Below are 21,126 nucleotides of genomic sequence, written 5' to 3' on the forward strand. Positions count from 1 at the left end.
AAGGTTTTCTTTTTCTAATAAAGAAGAGTTTTTTAAATGAAATAAATATAAACTTAATTTTATTTTAATAAAATATTTAACTTTAAAATTTTGGTTAAAATACGTAGAAAAAAATAGGAGTTTTATAAAATAAATCTTGTTTAAAAAAATTTGGATTCTTTTAAATTTGGATTTTTTTTATTTAAAATGTAGTTTTTATTTAAAATGATTTTTTTTACAAGGTTTATATTTTTTGTGTTACCTTTGTTTTATTTTTTAATTAAAAAAGAATCTTCTGCTGCATGATTTTAAAGGGAAAGATAAAAACAGAGTATTTTAGAATAAAATCTCATTTAAAATTCTGTTAATGGTTTGGTGGTTATGGTTTTGAAAAAATCTTAACAAAAAATCCGTTTTTTAGCAAATAAGTTTTGTTAAAGTAAATTTGGCTTTGTTTTTAAATAAATTTTTTTCTTTCTTTTAAATAATTTTGTTAATTTCGAAATAAATAAAAAAAGATATTTTTTTTTTGTTTTAATTTAACAAAATTCGTAGTTTTTTTTTAGTTTAAAAAAATAAATTAAAACTTTTGTCTGTGTAAATTAAAACATCTTATGATTTTGACATAGTGATAAGATATTTGTTTTTTAATGTACATGACCCAAGTTCGAGTCTTTGAATGCTTCATTTTATCGTTGTTTTTACTAAATAATTATTTTAAATAAAAGATTTCATTTAGAGTTTTTTTTTTCTTTTTTTTAAACAAAATTCAAAAATACAAAATATGTATTTTAAAAAAGAGTAGAACTTATATCTCAAAGTGGTGGCACATTGGTATGATGTTTTAGTATTAACACTCATGTCGCAAGTTCAAGTCTTAATGTTTCATAAAATTAAAATTATTTTATTTATTTATTATTATTATTTTTATCTATTAATTCATATCTTATTATAAGATATGAATTAATATAACATGAGGCATTTAAAATAAAAAAAAAAGTATATTTTTTTGGACCAAATAACATAGGATAATTTAGGGTGCTAACACATTCCCTACCTTGTCCGACTCCGCACTTATTTGGTGTATGGATAATTTAATCTTATATCTAATTTGATTTTATATTAGCATAGCCATTCCTAAAGATTTCCCATTTTCCTTCCTTCATCTCATCACCATATTTTATTTTATCTTCATTTTGAGTATAATGAGATTCGAACCTGCATCATGGTGATGGTTCTGGATTTAATGGTGATGCTTGCACCAATAGACCAAATAACCAACTTTTTCATCTTCATTTTAACAAAGAAGCTGCCAGAATGGTTATTTTGAACCATTTTAAAAGTTGAATGTTTTAAATGAGACTTTGAAAGTTATAACTAAAACTTGTCCGAAAGTTCATGAGTGTAATTGAAATTATTTATGCTTTGTACTTATTTTATAACCACCGCCATATTTAATATATCTAATGAGAGAATTTGAACCTTCGACTTTTAGAAATATAAGTTAATGATTTGATTAATTGAGCTATATTTACGTAGACAATTTTATATTTGATTATTTAATAGAATTGGGTTGTGTGAGTTTTTTCTTCTTTAAAAAAATCATTTATTTTTGCACAATTTTAACTTATAATTTCTAGTTTCATAAAACTAAAAATTAAATAAGGAATTAAACTAACATCTCCATCAAAATAAAACTGAAAAACATCGTAATCAAATTAATTAGCTAACATTCATAAACCAAAACCTAGCCAATAAAATGTGTTAACTTCCCCCGATATCTCTATTTGACTTGACCTAGTTTCAAAGGCTTGATTGTCCCTTGCAGAAGATTTTTTATTCTTTTTATTATTTATTTATTATTATTATTTTTTTAATGGAGTAGAATTCATTGCACAACTAAACCCACTCATTTCACCTATATATTTTGTTTCCAACTAATTTGAATCTAGAAAATATGAATCAGCAGAGAAAAGAAAAAGACTAAAATGAGGCACTCTGTTAAAAAAGGTAAATTTTCTTCTCTAAAAATTAAAAAATTATAATAATAAAATTTAGAGTTTATTCTTTCCAATTACACAATAAAAAAATTTTATTGGAAAAAACTTGGCTCCTTAAATTAAAAGAGGAATTTCCTCCCGACGACAATTAAGAGAGAGAAATGAAAAATAAAAAAGTAATAATGAGTTGTCAAATATTTAATGATATTAAGGAGTAAATAAAGGAGCCAAGTTTTTTCCATTTTTATTTATAAATAATTCTTTAATTTTATTGGACCTCGCATCATACTTAAATAAAACAACGGGACTAAATATAAAGTAGTATCTATATTGCTACAGTAATCAATAATACTCATGTATATAGCAATGTCCAATCACAGTAAATTCAAATCTAGTCATAAAATCTCTAAGAAAGTCAAATCTTTTTTGCAATTCTATCCAAAATATTAATTTTGTAAGAACATTAATATGGGAGAAATAAAGTCGAACTTGATGAGCACACTACAAAGTAAGAAGTAAATTTCGGACGAGCCCATGTTAGAAGAAGGAAGAAAGGAAGTCTAAATCCAAAAGCTCAACAGATCAGTAGTACAGGGCAAAACCCATTGAGATCCAACAACCAAAGCCATCGGCCGACAAAGTGTCAACATCGATCAAACAACCCGATGAATCCAACTCAAACTATAAGGGTTGGGTTGGATGGATTAGATGAAGTAGCATCAAGTTGGGTTCTACTTTTACTATTACTTATTTTCAACTATTACTTATTTAATAAGAGTAAAATGCTTATGTGTTAATTTTAATATTTTTCATAAATTTTTCGCATCGATATTTTTTTAATATTTATATAAAATTAAAATTTAGACATTTTCATCCACGTCAATATTTAAAACTTTAATACTTAGTATGACTTTTAAATATGGTTCTAAGTGATACTTCTTTTAATTCTCCTATAACTCATTTGAAGTTGTTGTTTTTAATATATTACTAGTATATTATATTATATATTATCTATATCTATAGGGAGAAATTTTTTATCCCAACTTTGCCCTTCTATATTTTTAATTCTTTTCGCTATTAATTTGAGGACAATTTTGTCATTAAAATACAAGGTTTTGGTATTATTTTAATAATGAAAAATAATGTTACAAAAGCAATAATTTATTAACTTACCGGTGAAATTTTCACTAGAAGAAAAGCCCATTAAGCTCCCAAAAACAGTCAAACTATTCAATTTCCCCCATTATCTCCCATAAGTGTTCTGCTCCCAAAATCCTTTCATCTTCCTCTTTAATTCCCCTCCATGTATAAGTAGTTCTCCTCACTTTTCTCTTGCCAACAAAAACTCAAGAGACGGTTGAACAAATGTGATTGAAAAATTCTCTTTGGCGTTTATTCTCCTGCTTTGGAAACGGCAGCTTGCGTAAGGGCAATCAAAGGTAGAATTGATAGCGAAGATATAGAAGAGTTAAAATTGAATTGAAGTGGATGATAGTCGTTGGCTTTCTCGAAATTCATCATTATTCAGGAGAAATTCGAGAGTGCCTTGAGTTGAAACGACGGTGGATCAAATCATGATAAGACATAATCTAATCATTCTCGTGGTTGGATAATATGGATGCTTCTAATTTTTTATGACAAGTTTGATAACCATTTGGATTTTGGTTTTCTATTTTCGAAACTAAGCTTGTAAACACCATTTTCACCTATGTATTTATTTGTTCTACTATCTCTTTTTAAAAATATTTTCAAAATCTTAGCTAAAATTTAAAAACTAAAAAAAAACATTTTTATTTTTAAAAATTAGTTAAGAATTCAAATATGTTTATAAGAAATATGAAAACATACCAAAGAAATGATGAGGAAGCAAACATAATTTTTAAAAACGTAAAATTAAAAACGAAATGAATATACAATGAGACTTAAAAATTCAAAAATTTATTAGACATAAAATAAAAAGTCCATACCTTTTGATATTTCCAATATTTGTTTTTTTGGGGTGTTTTCAAAGAATATTAATAGAAAATAATAATTATTTTATTTTATTTTTAATTAAAGTTGTATTTTTATTATTTTGGGACGTAATTTACTATATTAATACAAATATTAAGTCAAATCGAACATTGCTCAAGTGGTTAAAATATCTATCTATGACCAAATGGTCAGCTCAAGTGGTTACAAAAATAATTCTCCACTAAATTTACATTGGTCAGATCAAGTGGTTACAAAAATAATTCTCCATTAAATTTACTTTTAGAAGGGAAAAATGTTGCACGTGGACAAAAATTAATATTTAAAAAGGGAGAGAAAATTTGTAAAAATTGATATATATATATATATATATATTATACAAACATTGAGAGATATTATTTAGAAAGAGAGCTCAAATTAGCGTAATTGAGTAGAAATTTGTATTTAAATGACAAAATTACTTGGCACGTGTTGTTGACTAGTATATATAAAATCGGCTATAGGAGAATTTGTTTCCCTTTTAATTCAAATATTTTCATATTTATTTTTGGATAATTTTATCCTTCAACATAAAATTTCTCTCTCATTCTTTACTTCTCTTACTCTCCCACGCCACTTTCCCCATTTATTTTTATTTTTATTTTTTCATTTATTTCAAAATATTTAATCTTTGTCCTTACAAATTTCACCGACTCAAATTAATTTTCGCTCTCCCAGAAACTCCTCTCAAAATTTATAATATAACAAGTTAGAATATATATATATAGCTTTGTGCGACACTTGCTTCCACCCTCTAGCAAGTCAACCAATAAGAAATCGAATAGTTGGTGGCACAATGATTATATGTCGCAACCTCCACCCCGTTCTCGAGAAAACGGTTTTGGAAAACAGGATTAGAGAAAAAGTTTTTGGAAACGTTCATTTTGGAAAGTTATTGTTTGGTTGAATGCAAGAGAATAGATTAGCGGCAAAACAAAAATACAACGCAATGTAAGGAGGATGACTAGGTGTACCCTATAGCACATTCTAAGACATATTTGATCTGACAGGCATGTACATATAAAGTAGCGAGGAGTCACTCGCCACCAAAATTATAAGGGAAAATAAATAACATGCAAAACTAAATACATGACATAAAAGTATGTGGAAAGAGGTTGTTATGGGCATGCGACCACAAGCCACAGGTCTTGGATGAGCATGATCATGACACACCGCACGTGTTTCTTACTAGCTTAATAAAAATACCAACTCACTAAAAATTATCTAGAATTAGAATTATAATAGTTATATAAAATTTAATTGATGAAAAATGAAAGATATTTTTGGACATATTTTATATTCAATTAGAAAATGAATATTAAAAAGAATAGACGGAGGCAGCCATATAAATCAGTTGACGCATCGCCATGTGGAATCTCACACAGTACTGCAATGCACGTCTTGCGGAATCACACACACAAATCCTCTGTTCTTCTTCCTCACTGTCATGGAAGGGTTTCAACAATCTGTATTTTTTTTTCCTTTTGCAAAATCTACCTCTCATCCGTTCAGATTCTATTTCCGTTTTGATTTTGCAGAGAGAAAAAGGAAAAAAAAAAGAGAGAGAAGAAGAAAGCTCAGGCAACGCTCTGTCCACCCCCAAACATGGTTGGCCCTTCGCATTTCTAGGACCTCATCACTACCCACTCCAACTCTCTCTCTCTCTCCCCTTTCCATTTCACAATCGGCTTCAATATTCTCGATTCTGTTTTCCTTTTTTCCCTTTTTGTTTCCTGCATTTTCTTCTTCCCCTCCCTCGTTTCGTCAACAATGGCGAAACTAATTCTTGTCTGTTGATCTTTATTGTATTCTCCTCATGGAAAGTTTTTGACCCAGAAAATTTTTTTCTGGGTTTTTCTGATCAGAGAAAGGGATTTCTGATCTGGGTTTTGTTTGTGTTTATCTTTAGAGCCGGTGGATATTCTTTCTTGTTTCTTGCGCGGAAGGGTTTGGTTTCCTCCTCATTTGTTTGTCATTTGAATTTCTTGAGAAACTATTCTTTCTCCCAATTTGGATTTATGTTTGGTTCAATCTGCGATTGGTTGGAAATTATGGAAATGGATTGAGGATCGATCATTGAGTGTTGAAGAAATAGGAGGTTTGATGAAACGGGTGTGAGCGTTTTGATATAGAAGGGAAACTTTGGGGTTTCCCAGGAAAATGCAGGTTAATCAATGGTAGAGAACTTTGTTGAATATACGTGAGGGAAATCAGAGTGGACGAATTTGAGGGACTATGGGCTGCATTTGCTCAAGAAGTTCCTCAGAACCAGAGGATAGCAATCAGAAAAAGTCTGAAAAAGATTTGAACAAATCTTCAGTTCAGTTGGTTGCTCCTTCTCCATCAAAAGGGGAGGATTTGCTATTGGAGATTCAGTTGTCAAGGCAGGCATCTAAAGTAAAGGGGGGTTCTGTTCATAAAACAAAGGCCAATGGAGGGTCTCACCACCATAGAGCAAAGGATGATGAAGCTGAGAATAAATCAGTAAAAGCTGGAAAAGCAAATAATGATAATGCTTCAACAGGTGGGAAACAGCCTGAGGTTTTTAGGTTGGCTAGCTTGTCTAAAGCGGCTGAGACTGAACTTGTAATGGCTGGATGGCCTTCGTGGTTGGCTTCGGTTGCCGGAGAAGCCATCAAGGGGTGGGTGCCTCGTCGGGCTGACTCCTTTGAGAAGTTAGACAAAGTTAGTTCCCGTTATAACATTTCCTTTTACTTCAATTCTTTAGAATCAGATGACTCTAATGCACATATGTATCTATTGAACAGCAACTGATTGCAATCTAATCGATGGTCTAAACACCATCACCATGTATTTGCCTTCAAATGAGTTTCTCACAAATGGTTTTAACTATTGACCCCTCCCCTCATTGGTCAAGTGCTATTGTCCTTCTATTTTTATTGATAATGCAATGCTCTCTCTTTCTTTTGGGTGAAGTTATTTTGTGTATGTTACATATGTGTGGGGAACCAAAACGTTACTGGCCATGGGTGATGGGGAGAAATTATTTGAGGTTGCTGAAACAATGTGGCTGAAAACTTTATATCCATATGCGTCTACTTAAGGTTTCAGAGACATCAAGGATTTTTCTTTGTTAAGTTTATTAAAAAATTTGGACATGCGACCTTTGGGTAGGTGTTACTTAGAGACTTAGGGCCCTAGCCAACCAGGCCACCCCTTGGGAGTATATGGAGAATTTTAAAACTGCATTTTGAGCCTCTATCAACATAGATTTTTAAACTGCATTGTGGCTGCCTCATTGAATAATTTTCATCAGAGGGCTACTCGGGGGGGAATGTAGATAGGAATCCCAGTTAAAAGACTAGTCCGTTTTGAGTATCATACTTCTTCTTCTGTGCATCTCTCTCTCATTATACATCAGTATGTGCTGATTATCATATTATGTTCTTATATGCAGATCGGACAGGGAACTTATAGCAGTGTGTATAAAGCCCGTGACCTTGAAACCGGTAAAACTGTGGCATTGAAAAAAGTGAGATTTGTAAATATGGATCCAGAAAGTGTTCGTTTTATGGCTAGGGAAATATATATTTTGCGTAAACTTGATCATCCAAACGTTATGAAGCTCGAGTGTCTAGTCACTTCGAGAGTGTCAGGCAGCTTGTACCTTGTTTTTGAATACATGGAGCATGACCTTGCAGGTCTCGCAGCAGCTCCTGGACATAAGTTTACTGAGGCTCAGGTATCTTCTTCTTGGCTTGCTTGAGCATTTCAGTTTTTTTTTTGTCTTGAACTGGAACCAACGTGAAAATGAATGCTTATTCAAATTGAGCCATCTATGAAAACTGAAGGAAGTGATGGAGATATTTGAAACCATTGTAATTGAAGTGTCATTTTGTGCCTGCAGATTAAATGTTTTGTGCAACAATTGCTGCATGGACTCGAACACTGTCATAGTCGGGGAGTTCTGCACCGGGATATCAAAGGTTCAAATCTTCTCGTTGATAGTAATGGTGTGCTCAAGATTGGAGACTTTGGTCTTGCTACCTTTTTTAAGCCTGAACAAAAGCAGCCATTGACGAGTCGGGTAGTGACGTTGTGGTACAGGGCACCCGAGCTTTTGCTCGGTGCTACTGATTATGGACCTGCCATTGATCTCTGGAGCTGTGGCTGTATCGTCGCTGAACTATTTGCTGGAAAACCTATTATGCCAGGAAGAACAGAGGTTTAATCATCTACTCGTTAGCCTGTTTTGTTTTTTGGTAATCTGTAAGAACATAAGAGAAAACAATAAGTTGTTAGTTTGCATGAACAGTATATAGATATAAACCAAACGATTTTGTCATTAATTCTTCGTACATGCTCTAGAAATCAGCATAAAAGTAATTGGAAGTTGTTGAATCGTTGAGTTTTTCTCAGGTGGAACAAATGCACAAGATTTTCAAGCTCTGTGGTTCACCATCTGAGGAGTTCTGGCGGAGAACAAAATTGCCACATGCAACCAGCTTCAAACCTCATCACCCTTATAAAAGCTGCCTTTCTGAGACGTTTAAAAATTTCCCTTCTTCAGCTTTGGCTCTTGTAAATAAACTACTTGCCATAGAACCAGAGCACAGAGGATCAGCTACTTCAGCTCTCAGCAGTGAGGTATTTTGAAGTTCCTTTTGTATGTCTAGGACCATCTACTTTACTCTCTGCTCTATTTTCTTCTTGATGTTGTGCTTTCTGATTATGTTGCTTGCATATCATAGTAACCTATCTGGTTTTGCAGTTTTTCATAACGGAACCTCTCCCTTGTGACCCTTCAAGCTTACCAAAATATCCTCCGAGCAAGGAATACGATGCAAAGCTTCGGAACGAAGAAGAGAGAAAGTATGGTTCAAAACTCGTTTCTTTATCGGTCATTAATTAAGTTTTTTATTAGTTTTTTCTTTTTGGTTATACCTCATAACCTGTCTTACGTGGAAAGCAATATTTCCTAGCCAAATAGTTACGAAGCTTGAAGGAAAATGAACTTATGGCTGCTAAACTACCTTTTGGGGATAGGGATATCATTATGCATGCAATTTCTCTTAATTTCAGGAGAAAAGCAGAAGCTGTGAAGGGACGTCACCCCGAATCAGTAAGAAGGGGCTCAAGAGAAACTAAGGCAGTTCCGACTCCAGAATTCAATGGTCAAGGGGACGTTACGATAAATGTATGCTTTATCACAAATTGGAACTACTAATTCATGAGTTTGAGATGGTTTTCGACCATAGTGCTTTTTAAGTTAACACTTTTGAAAGAAGAATTAACCAAGGGCTTTCTCCAAAAGTACTTTAAATTGCTTTTAGGTGTCGGTAGAATTTTCAAAATCAAATTGAACTATGTAACCAAACAAATTTTAACCCTTATTCACCTATGGCATATCTTTCTCATGGACAAATATTGCAGGCACACCCTAAAGCGCTAAAGGCAAATATTAAATACAACCCTCAAGAGGACAGCGAACCTCCGAGGGTTGCGCAGAATCGGTACACCCACTCGACATCAATGGTGCACCCGAGCGTGGCAGCTTCATGGAGTAAGCCTGTTGGGGCAACAAAGAATGGTGCAGACTTAAGGACACAGAAATCTAAAGTGCGTCAGGCAGTGGGAGAATTATCATCCTCTTCCCTCAAGAAGGAAGACTTGGTGTCTATTAAAGATTCTGGAATGGTATGAAGACAACTCTCTTTCCCCCTTTGCTCAAATTCAAATAATTAGTTATATCATGTTACATGATTCTCAATAAAATATTGTTAGATTATTTCAAAATGATTCTATTAATAACTTTTTTTTAATGACTGCTGGTTTTTTCCCATTTTTATTGAGTGAAAATGGTAATTCTGTTCTTAGGTTATGATAGATTCATAAAAATGAAACTTTCTTTTTTCCTTTATCTCGAGTACTATAATCTTCCTTCGTCATTCTTGATACTTGCATCGAGACAGCGCATAAATATTTAGGATGAATTACCATTTTAGTCTCTATGGTTTCGAGACAGCGCATAAATATTTAGGATGAATTACCATTTTAGTCTCTATGGTTTGTCTGTTTTGGGTGTCAATTTGGTTATAAGGCTTTAAAAATTTCAATTTGGTTCCTATAGTTTGGTAATATCGATCTTTAGGGGTTCTTCAGTGTTTTTTTCTTTTTTTTTAATACTCTGAACATGTGATTTATAGGGTTATGTTCCAAAGAAGAACAGAATCCATTACTCAGGACCATTGGTGCCTCTAGGGGGAACCATTGAAGACATGCTGAAAGAGCACGAAAGACAGATCCAGCAGGCTTGTCGGAAAGCGCGGATCGACAAAGCTAAGACAAACAAGAGTTACGGCGATAACCTTTAAAACGACGAATCTGGTAATTTTTGGGATCGAAAACTAACTGCTCTGCGATCAAAGGGGTAGTAGAAGAGGGGTTCTTCTGCTCTCTAGCTGAATGCTGCAACTTTTATCTGCAAAGAAGAACCATCAAAGGCTTGACCATTATTGATAATTAGTACTGTATATAAGCAACAATAAGGATTGAAAAGTAAATCTACCCCAGGGATTTTTACAGTGTTTTTTAAAATTTTTCCTTTTTTGATTATTTTGCCCAAAAGTAGAACAGAACAGCTCAAAATTGTTGATAAGATCACAGGGATAGAGGGAATTATGTGTAGTTGTTGCCTAAATACTTAGGATGGAGAGAATTGGGTTGTTGTATAGAGGGAGGGGAAGGGCTTCATAAGATGACATCCATCATTCAATTCATACATTATTTTACACATCCTCTCTACTTATTGTTTATCAATTAACCCTACTCTCAACCAAACTTGAGTAATATATATATTTTGTTTGACATCACAAATGGTACAATGTAATGTTATGACACGAAAAAACTTGGTACGAACTAGCAAAATTTACAAATATGACGCAATTTTCTCGTACCTACGTCAATTATCACTTATGTTTATATTAGTAACGTGCGTTTATTATTGCTAATAGATATTGGAGATATCTATCATATTAGTGATATGTTGGTATCTATACAAAATTTTACTCTTTTGACTGTATTTGTAAATATGCAAAATTATTGCATTATTTTCCACTATTTATAATAATTCTCAACCAAACAACTTTACCATCTTTATCTATAATGCAGTTCTTTCACTTTTTCTTGTTTCTTGTTTCTAATTTTATTAAGAAATCTAAATTTTTAAAAAATTATTTATGTTACTTATTTCTCATTTTTTAAAATCAATCTCAAAATTGTATAGAAATTTTGAAAACAACAAAAAGCAAGTTTCTTCTTTCTTGTTTCGGATTCTTGAACATTCTGACGTAAATAAAAATAACATGAGCATAGTTCAGCAATTGACATGCACTCCTCTCCTCGAGGTCAGAGGTTTGATCCCCATATCACCAAATTGTTGTTATCACCAAATTGTTGTACTCATAAAAAAAATGTGAAGTGAGAAATTCAAAGTTAGGACCTTATGATCACATAAATGCCTTAACTCTTTGAATTATGTTCAAGTTGACAAATCTTTTTTGTTAAAAAAATATCAACTCACCCAACAAGAGTGAGAAATATTATAATGCATCTCTAAATTGAATCGCTTTTCAATTAAATGTAGAGAAGAATAGAAAAAAATTAACCTTATAGAAAAAATGAAAATGAAACCCTAAAATTTCAAAGCATATAGTAATTGCACCTCTAACCTTATCGTTGGAACTAAACCTAATTGTTACAACTTGTTAGTCAAAACTCAAATAAGGCAGTGATGATAGAGTTCTTTACAATTGAATTTTTGAACTTCTACTTTAAATTTTAATAAGAATAAGATATATTTTTGTCTCTCAAGTTTCAAAAGAGACATTTTTAGTCTCTAAAATTTAGAAAATAGTTCTAAACGGTCCTCTACTGACTATGATACTAACTATGATAGAACTTTAAAAAATTCGAATAATTGGTCGGACCAATATCGTCTCAGAACTATTTCCAAAACTTTGGCCGTTTGGAAAATGAGCTTATATATAGGCATGACTTAGTCAGTTATTCTCGCAATTCAGATAAGATTCGGACCGCCACTACTCTTAAAGCATGGTTCTTGCCTCCCTCCTTGGAGCTCGTCCCGATTGAAGCCTAACAATTTGCTCTTATAATTTCTTTTAGGGAGTAATTTTCACATGCAAATTCAAGCTGGTGAGATTGTGGCCAAAGTTAGAGTAGAAGGCATGAGCCAACATTTTGCCCAATTTCACTTCAGATTTGACATTAAGATGGCCTCTATCTTCATTAAGGCCTTTATCAATGTTGCCAACTGCTTTCATTCCATCCACCATTCCACCATTCTTACATTTGGTAGCTTGTGTGTGACTGCCTCTTCAGCCTTACACACATCTTTCTTGTGAAAATATCATGAGTTACTATCTTTACCTGCATGTTTTAGAGAAGTTTTAGCATTGAGAAACAAAAAATTATTTACCAAGATGACGAACCAGGATAATGGGTAGTGTTGGGTGGTACGAGTCTTTGCGCAAGTCCGTGAAGAACTTGGTGAGGTTTCCTTCGTAGTACTTAGATTCTTCTTCCACCCAAGCATCTGACTCTCCTGGATACCAGAAAAATGCTTGGACTTTTCCTCCATGTTTTTTCGAAGTTCTAATTCGTTTGATCAATCTAGTGTAATTAACCGTCCCTTTAACCCATTCTCTCAGGTGAGTTCCTCCAATGGCGCATGGAACGAGCCCGATGACACCAATGCTCTTGCCAGCTTTGGCCAAAAGCTTATTGGTCTTGTTATAATCAATGTCCCAATGAAGTGGCTCACGAGCTTGTTCCCATTTCAAATGAGCAGTCAATCGAAGGATTGATTCGTGGGATCGAGATGCTGGCGGGATATATCCATCCCATATATTTTTGCCAGTGATTGGATCTTTCGAGACACCACCGAGAATGAAAATATTGTCGGGAGAAGTAGCTCGTGAGAAAGGAACTAAAACAAACATACATATACATACCATCCATGTAAAGTACTCCAATTCAATCATTTTTCTCTTTGGTTTGCTTATACTCTTTTGATTCAGCCGCCTCTCTTTACCAATCTTTTTTTTCCTAATATATAGCAGTTTTTGGGATCTTTATTTAGTACTTGGGAGCTGTGTTGTCTCTGTTGAAATGAAATATGGCTGTTTAAAATCAATGGCTTTTGCTGGGAATATGCAACAATTGTTGTTCCAAGTTTGGCCCAACAATTTAAGTTAGATCCATTTCATAGCCACCATACATGAATTTATAATTTCTACATGAATTGGTAGGTACATGTAACTTAACGTGTATTTAGACACGTGAATATTTAATTTGTGTCTTTTATAGGTATCTCTTTACTATTACGTAAAGGAATCATTGTAATCAAGTAATTGAACCAAGAAATAAAATAATTAAAACGAGCAGAATGAACGAGAGTAGAAACGAAAATCAAAAGGTGCATACAGAAAAAGAGAGAAAAAGAGAAAGAGGAGAGCAAGCTAAAGAAAGAAATAAAAGGCCAGAAAAGGAAGGGAAAAAATCCTCAAAACTCGAGGATAAAAATAGAAAATTCATCCACAGCACAAATTGACTATGTATTTTTTTAAAAATATGATTCTTTTTTTGTTATTTTTGGTTCAAATATAGCAAAGTTTTAACCTTTTTTTTGATACTTTAAAGAAAAAGGACATTTAATTATATTATATTTAAAGTCATTGTTATCTTATGTTAATTATGTAAATGCCTGAAGCAATCGAGATTGTATCTTCCCTAACAATAATTTTTTGAGGAAAAAAAAAAGTCCCAAAAAATTGTGAGCATTTTTTCCCATTTCCAACAAGAAAAAACCCTACGCCTCCATTCATGCTTGTTTTCATTTAGAATAACGAAATAGAAATTTCAAAGTCAAGAGAGCTTATTTAAATTTCTTTAACCATTTGATTTTAGATCATCAGCTCAAAATCCCATCTATATTACCAACATTGTTCTTGGGAACCTAGAACAAACTGAGTCAAAAATTTGAAGACATAACAACTCTATTTCAAGAGTGATTTTCACGCCTTAAATTTGTAAAGAAAAAACTATTGCGATTGAAATTTTTTGAGCTCATAGATATATTAAGCTTTGGAACAGATGATTTTTTAGTCGAAGATATATAGCTTAACAAATTGAGATGCGTTCAGGTTGGCTGAAACCACTGTCCTTTTTAGGATTCCAAATTTTTTAGGATTACAAATTATTTGGAAGGGAGATTAAAACATGAGAGACAACAAAAGAGTTGCCACTATTAAAAAAATAAAATAAAGAATTTTAAGTGTCAGTTCCAAATTGTTTTTTGATGTCGGTGAAGGATATGGTGGCAGATCCCCTTCTCTTGGCCTTCTGTTGAGAAGAATGTTCCTTCCATCCAGTCATGTAAATGACCTGCAATTGCAACACACACCCCATTGGATCACTTCACTGTCCCAAAAGGAACTAATAATTCATGCCATCATCATTTGACAAACAATGCAGGAGGCAGATGTGTTAACTTTCGACTCTTGTTTATTTTGGTCTCTTATTCTACTTTTCAAATGCTCGATAGTTTTAACCTTTATTCATTGTAGTCCTTGTACTTTTGTAATGTTTATGTTGGTCCTTATATTTTAAAAAAGTAACTATTTTGGTTCCTTCATTAATATGTCTGCCATAACCTAGGGCATCCAAGCCCGGACCCGAGAGACATCAAGAATCTTTTGTATTAAGCTCACCCAAAGGTTGGTCCCTTCTTTTTTTATTTTTATATCATTTATTTTGATCAAAATTTTTGTATACTTCACTCACTAAATTTCTTGAAACGTAGCCATAAAATATTTCTCGTGTATAAATTTGTGTTGAAATTTTAAAAATAAGAACCAAAATGATCACCTTTTAGAAATGTAGGAACCAAAACCAATATTTTGAAAGTACATAGACTAAAATGAACCAAAATTGAAAGTATATGGATCAAAGTAGACATTTTGAAAATAGGTGGATTAAAATGAACCAATGTTGAATGTACAAGGAACAAAGTGGACATTTTAAAAGTACGAAGACTAAAATGAACAAAAGCAAAGAGTACAGACCACGGTATTTAAACCCATTATCATAAACAACATATATTATTGATACCAGATTAAGTTATTTAGCGTCATGCACTCTACACTAAGCTGACCTGAAATGTTGCAGGAATGGTTCCATCTTCTGCAGCAAACATGGAATCATAAATGGCTGCTGTTGCAAGGGCTGTTTCCCTTTTCAGGATCTGTGTTTCATTATTGAAACATAAATGATCCATTGATCAGCAAAAGATAATATCAAAAACAAAAAGATGAAGAGTCGATGATACTTTATTGGTAAAGACAAATGTGGGGAAGAACTCTTACAGGGTTTCTTTGTAAAAGGGCATTTGTTTCACCCATTGCACGCAAGTGTTCCACCAGATCCAGTGCTTAATATTATGTAAACAGAACAGAATTATAAGGAAGAGAAAAAAAATCCCTAAACAAATGATGCCCAACTTGGTAACTATTTCTTGTTTCTTATTTATTTATTTATTATTTTTTTTTTTTTTGAAAAAAGAAAATGTACATATTCGGTAACCACTTTTTTTCCTGTCACGAACAAACTAATGCTTTTATTTATGTTCTGAAAAAATTGGAAACGGGAACCAGAAACACGAAACTTAATTTTGTTGTAACTTTTGAAAACGTTTCTTAAAAATGAGAAACAAGAAACAGGAACAGTTACTAAATGCTTATGTTTCTCGAAAACTAGAAATGAAAAATGAGAAACTAAAAACAAGAAACAGAAAACATTACCGAGCTCGATATATCTATATAAGACATACACATTCTAATCAACGAGAAATTAACTATAGTAAATAATAAATAGTGAGATGAGCATGCTCACCATTTGGATATCGAACTACGTACTCATCGACATCGACACCAGGCAATGTAAAACCAGCTCTTGTCAAAAGGTTGCCTGCATCCCTCACCTAAATAAGTAAACCGACATGTGCTCCATTCAGTCAATCAGATATTTGTCTGAATATGCTGTTTCTCTTACAGAATCTAACTACTGTAATTAAAACCAGAAGTAGAAATTGACTCTGGATTCGATTAAGAGCCACAAAAGTAACTCGCTTATTTCTACTATTTCATATTTCAAGTCACCACTCAAACCTCTGACCAAGCCATGTTATTAAATTTGCGTGAAAATGATATTAAGAAGAAAGACTACACAATTGTACAAGATTCCAGGCAAGAAATACTACTCATGGATTCTTTGAGAAAAGAAAGGTGTTTTGAGTCGTTTGCAATAACATACTTGTGCCAATGGCGATACTCGTGGACTGATGCCTCCTTCACGCTCCATTTGTGCAAGAGTACATGCTATTCTCAGTTCCCTAATTGCAAGCATATGCAATGGAAATCAAGCAGGGAATTTAAGCAACGAACTAAAAATTCAAACCAGAAGAAAACATGAAAATATGACAAACTTTAAGGTTTCTCCACCAAAAATAGCTGCTAAAAATAGCCCATCTGGCTTCAGTGCCAATCTACTCTGTCAAGAAAAAATATTTCAGGAAAAAAAAAAAGCCAACAAAACATTCACAAAAAAAGATTAAAAGAAAGGTAAGAGAAATGAATATGGGAACACGAACCATGCAATAGCAAGTTTGCAATACATATGACATTGTTTAACCAACAATCATGCTTCATACTAACTTCTGTTAGGCCTCTCTCTAGTACACAGGTTGAAAATGGGATTTCACCTTTTCTTCTTAACAATCACAAGATTCAATTACTACACGAGGCTTTTTTTTAATAAAAAATAAAAAACAATAAATAAAAAAGAAAAAGAAAGAAAATAGTTTTTGATGAAACCTGTGAAGTAAACTCACATTGCTTTCAATTAGAAGATTATGCTGTTAAAAATATATTAGATTTAGGTGTGAAAACGAAAAACAACTGATGCGTTATTTTTTCATTTTAGTACAAGGCAGGAGAGGAGGCAAACCTGAATCACGGCACCTGGAAGATCATTTGTCCAATGAAGACCCAAGCAGCTTATAACTAGATCTACTGAACTTCATCCCACAAGTTCAAGAATTGAAATGATAAAGCATTAGCCAAAGTGGTTGCACATAATTGAAAATGAAACAAGCTGTAAGAACACCTTTCTTTGATGGGTAGAAACTCTTCATCACCAACAATAAAAGATGTTTCAATGTCCTGATCATGTGCACCTGTATCATCTTTGCATAATTTTATCATGTCATGTGATGCATCCATCATAATCAGCTTTTCAACCGAACCTGCCAAATGGATGAGAATTTTATTTAACAACTAACACCATACAAAAAAAAAAAAGATAATCTATCTAGGTTCTACTGATGCTGGTGTTTATTAGTTTATTTATTTGCTTAAACTAATACCAATTGCAACCTCTTGATGAACTTACTCAAGCAATATGATTTAGAATAGTTAGTTAACCGTTAGTTAGGCCGTTTGTTATTCCTAATTAGTTAGTATAGTAGCTGTTAGTTGGTCATTTGGTTAGTTAGGCATCTGTTACTTGCAACACTATTATTTATGAATACCAGTATTTAGATTGTAAAAAGCAGATCATTATCATCGATAAAGTTTCTTTCCTTTTGACTTACACCACAATAACCAAGGCAACTAATAACTCAACTCGCCAATCTTCAAACTGATCAATATCCCAATTCAAAAAGACAGTGGAATGATTATAGCGTTCAACTACCAGAGAAGATACGGTCTAAAGACAAGACCATGCTCGAGCAGAGAAAATCAAGGCCATGGGGACATCAAATATGCCATGTGAATAAAAGAATGAACCCAACCTTTAAACTTTAGACATGAATTTCCAAAATATTTCAGATAGGAATAGTTCACATCCAAAATGAAGAACGGTGTTTTTGTTAAGCAACAGTGTTAAGAGCTTGAACCTGAAGCCCAAGGACTTAAAAGACGATACAAGATAACAAGAAAAAAGAAGTTCAATTTAAAAAGGTGAAGGTAAGAAAAAAGTTATTTTCTTTAGCTGTTTCTGGTGGGGTTCTCTCTATCCCAACCCTTCGTTTGTTTTCTTCTCTCTTTTGCTTAATATACAAGTTTCTTATCCCAAAAAAAAATTAATAAATAAATAATTATAGCAACATTACCAAATTATAACTTTGTGAAAGAGTTATAGTCCAAAAGAATAACACCTAACTAATATTACAAAAACTCTTACAAACCAACCCCATAGGGAGGTATTAAACCTTATAAGCTCCCAAACATACTCCCTAGTCCTCACCACTCCCCAAAAATCTGTTATATTCGTATGTAATTATCTTTGCTATTAGGATTATTGCATGCAAGCAATAAATGAACCCCTAACCTTTGGAAAACCAATTTATAGTTTTCACGAAAAAGCAAATGTTTCATATGCTTGAGTCTTTGAGAAAGTTCTGATAGAACTTTTCAACTGCTCATGTCTTTAAAGCTCAACTTTTATGTCTCCATTATTCAAGTTTCAAGACTCCAACTTTATATGATCATTGCATGCTTAGGGTAGTAATCCTTATTCACCTTAATATTCCTAAAATATTTTCTTCCTACTTTCGAAAGTGATCCTTTGAACCATGTGATGCATTAATTTATGAATGAACCCTTAGCCTCTCATTCTACTAGAGCTTAACTCCTTTTTCCCTAATGATCGAAGAAAGTGAAATTGTAAAATAGTATTATTACCACGGCCACGTAACAATCGCCTGATAGCCTCCAATGAACCCCCCAAACATAATGCTTCAGGGAATGTCTTCTTGCAATCCTTCAAATGGCAAAATGTGAGACATGTAAAATCAATGAAAAAATACCCTCTATAAGTTATTCGGGATTTTAGAGATGATGAAGTCAAGTGGATTCCGATTTGTAGTTGAAAAATTACAATACCGAAGTACTTCTTAGAGGTTTAAACTCCCAAAAAATTGCTCTCAAAATTCTGCATGTCCCAAACCCCCCTAATTCTCAATTTTTTTAACCTTTTTTTAAATTTTCTTCCGATAACTGAGAGTTGGAACTTTGCTCCCCTATACCTAGAGGCACCTATCCAAGGCCCCAGACCCGAGAGATATTGACGATTTTTGGTATTAAGCTCACCGAAAGATTCGAACTTGAGACCTCTAAGCCACGATGTGTATGACAACCAAGAGACCTCAAGCCTTGCCAACCAGATTGCCTCTCGAGGGGCCTATTTTTAACCATCTTTTAATAACTCCCTCCTTGATAAGGACAAATATGCCCCCCTAATATACTAATAATAGCTCTGAACTTTTCCTACTCATATTGTTAACATAGCACCACTAGGAGCTTTCAAAAAGAAGCAAATTAGGATTAATAAGTATTAACTACAGAAAGAGGTTAACAGTGAGCTCCAAAAAATTGCATGCTGTTTGGCTTAATCAAGGAAAAATATGTGTCCAGGAAGGCTATGTCAATTAGGGTCTTTAAGCCCTTTCCTCCCAACCCATGTATTTCTCTTCAAATGATCTTTAATTTCTTTCGTTCCAAAGTCCCTAAACGATTGCATTTATGGTATTAATCCAAACGTTAGCCCTTTTTTTGAATCGATGGACAGAGCAGCTGAAAAAATTTTGGTGGGATGAAAGATAAGGAGACCATGGACAACCAAATACGATCAGATAAAAACTCTCAGTACTTCCTATGAACAGTCAAAGAATAGGTGTAGTTGGTCCTTCCCTGCTTTCATGCAGAAAAATTAGCAACTTGGACTAAAGTCAGTAAAGGAGCACTTTCTTTACAGCCTATCTGCATGGTTAATTCCTTTTCAACAAAGTATCCAGTTCAAGATATTCATTGTTTTTTCCAAACTTTTCGTCTTCAACCGGTCCTAGCAAGGGTGAAGTTGTTAGCTTCTCACTGGGAATAGCCTGATTGAGGAAGAGTTCTCTATATGACTACTTGGCATTTAGCTTCACAATGTTCCACCAAGGACTCCTAACACAGTCTGTTTTCTTCTCTTTGGTTAACTAATTGTTAACCCACCACACATATTTTTCTATTGGTGATCTCTACCTTTTGGTTACACTTATTATCACTAAGAAATTGTAGCAGTTTTTTGTAAAGGCTGTCTTTGAGATGTGATTTTATATCCAATGCTTTCCTAAACTAAGTTCTTCGAAGCGCGCAACATTTCCTTAAAAAAACAATATGATACTGAGAAATCAGCGTTGTCCAATTCACAAGTTTAAATGAACACAATTTATCAATATCGCTATCCACTACCTCTAGACGGTCCAATAAGTTCTCAGCAACCGTATCAACAAGAGAATCCTTTGGGCGCATCAACCATGCAGCTCGGTCGCGCTGTCACCAAGGAACAAAAACTTCAGCGAAGAACATAATATAGCAATATCCAAACAATGGACGAACTGCATATAAATAGAACCAAAGCAGAATAAGAACATATGAAACAGTCAATTGACAAGCCTCATCGCGGAAGACAATAATATGCCCATAATTTCCCGATGTACAGACGACCATTACAAATTATCTTTACAATATCACCATACTTTCTCCAATATCTCAAAATATTCCTCTAAAGTTCTACTCTGGTTAAGCCACGGAGATCAAAGAAGACAAATCAAAAACTTAAAATGAAAATGCCGTTGTTAGCCATAATTAGAGTTAAACAACGATTGGAAATGTAAACGTACCTGTTTGCGCTTGAGATCACGATCAAAAATCTTGACCTTCGAGCTCTGCATTCCATTACTGATGCTACTATCGTAATTATCATCGCCTGTAGAGAAAGAAGAGCAGAGGATTGAGCGTGGATCATCCCGCCGTCTCGTGCTCCTCAACAGTGAAAACGACCTTATGATTCTCGGCGGCGACAGTCCTCTCATTTCTCGATCACCGTCCGAGCTGCGCCGGAGAGAGAGAGGAGGGAAATTTTCGGGATTCTTAATGGGCTTGGGCCGTAAGCTCGCGTCCAAACACTCCTTAAACGGAAACCCAGAGCACCAAAATCGGCGTAGAGATGGAACTATCCCGATAAGGGTCGCGTTATCCATGTTTCCAAA

The 21,126-nt window shown here is 33.5% G+C and overlaps 2 protein-coding genes, 1 non-coding gene and 1 pseudogene across 3 annotated transcripts; 1 reads left to right on the forward strand and 3 right to left on the reverse strand.

Annotated features, from left to right (window-relative positions):
* The first annotated feature begins 5,361 nt into the window (after nucleotides 1-5,361).
* On the forward strand, nucleotides 5,362-10,743 carry LOC111012150 (putative serine/threonine-protein kinase At1g09600). Its single transcript, XM_022286207.2, has 8 exons — nucleotides 5,362-6,674; nucleotides 7,408-7,692; nucleotides 7,858-8,175; nucleotides 8,370-8,597; nucleotides 8,722-8,822; nucleotides 9,033-9,147; nucleotides 9,384-9,647; nucleotides 10,157-10,743. Exons 1-8 carry the CDS (start codon nucleotides 6,225-6,227, stop codon nucleotides 10,322-10,324), a joined length of 1,929 nt encoding a protein of 642 aa, XP_022141899.1. The 5' UTR covers nucleotides 5,362-6,224; the 3' UTR covers nucleotides 10,325-10,743.
* Nucleotides 10,744-11,978: 1,235 nt separating this feature from the next.
* LOC148208327 (putative carbohydrate esterase At4g34215) lies at nucleotides 11,979-12,981 on the reverse strand (annotated as a pseudogene).
* A 1,126-nt stretch (nucleotides 12,982-14,107) lies between these two features.
* Nucleotides 14,108-21,102, reverse strand: LOC111012031 (S-adenosyl-L-methionine-dependent methyltransferases superfamily protein). The gene is made up of 11 exons (XM_022286052.2): nucleotides 20,758-21,102; nucleotides 20,327-20,407; nucleotides 18,773-18,851; nucleotides 17,193-17,331; nucleotides 17,034-17,103; nucleotides 16,513-16,577; nucleotides 16,341-16,419; nucleotides 15,921-16,008; nucleotides 15,395-15,459; nucleotides 15,184-15,273; nucleotides 14,108-14,414 (listed from the first exon to the last, which is right to left on the reverse strand). The coding sequence occupies exons 1-11, from the start codon at nucleotides 20,947-20,949 to the stop codon at nucleotides 14,301-14,303; spliced, it is 1,062 nt and encodes a 353-aa protein (XP_022141744.2). The 5' UTR covers nucleotides 20,950-21,102; the 3' UTR covers nucleotides 14,108-14,300.
* LOC148208328 (small nucleolar RNA SNORD36) lies at nucleotides 18,506-18,585 on the reverse strand. The gene has a single exon (XR_015789097.1). It is a non-coding gene; the product is annotated as a small nucleolar RNA SNORD36 (small nucleolar RNA).
* Nucleotides 21,103-21,126: the final 24 nt, after the last annotated feature.

The sequence above is a fragment of the Momordica charantia genome (genome assembly GCF_013281855.1).
Source record: "Momordica charantia cultivar OHB3-1 chromosome 11 unlocalized genomic scaffold, Mcharantia_2.0 BLBB01000011.1, whole genome shotgun sequence".
NCBI classification, from domain to species: Eukaryota; Viridiplantae; Streptophyta; class Magnoliopsida; order Cucurbitales; family Cucurbitaceae; genus Momordica; species Momordica charantia.

Coding starts and splice junctions, on each gene's coding strand:
- LOC111012150 (XM_022286207.2), top strand. CDS start 6,225: ATGGGCTGCATTTGCTCAAGAAGTTCCTCAGAACCAGAGGATAGCAAT. Junction 7,693..7,857: donor ATAAGTTTACTGAGGCTCAG/GTATCTTCTTCT, acceptor TTGTGCCTGCAG/ATTAAATGTTTTGTGCAACA. Junction 9,648..10,156: donor CTATTAAAGATTCTGGAATG/GTATGAAGACAA, acceptor TGTGATTTATAG/GGTTATGTTCCAAAGAAGAA.
- LOC111012031 (XM_022286052.2), bottom strand. CDS start 20,949: ATGAGAGGACTGTCGCCGCCGAGAATCATAAGGTCGTTTTCACTGTTG. Junction 16,578..17,033: donor TTCCAGGTGCCGTGATTCAG/GTTTGCCTCCTC, acceptor TTTTCTTGACAG/AGTAGATTGGCACTGAAGCC. Junction 16,009..16,340: donor GAGTATCGCCATTGGCACAA/GTATGTTATTGC, acceptor TTACTTATTTAG/GTGAGGGATGCAGGCAACCT.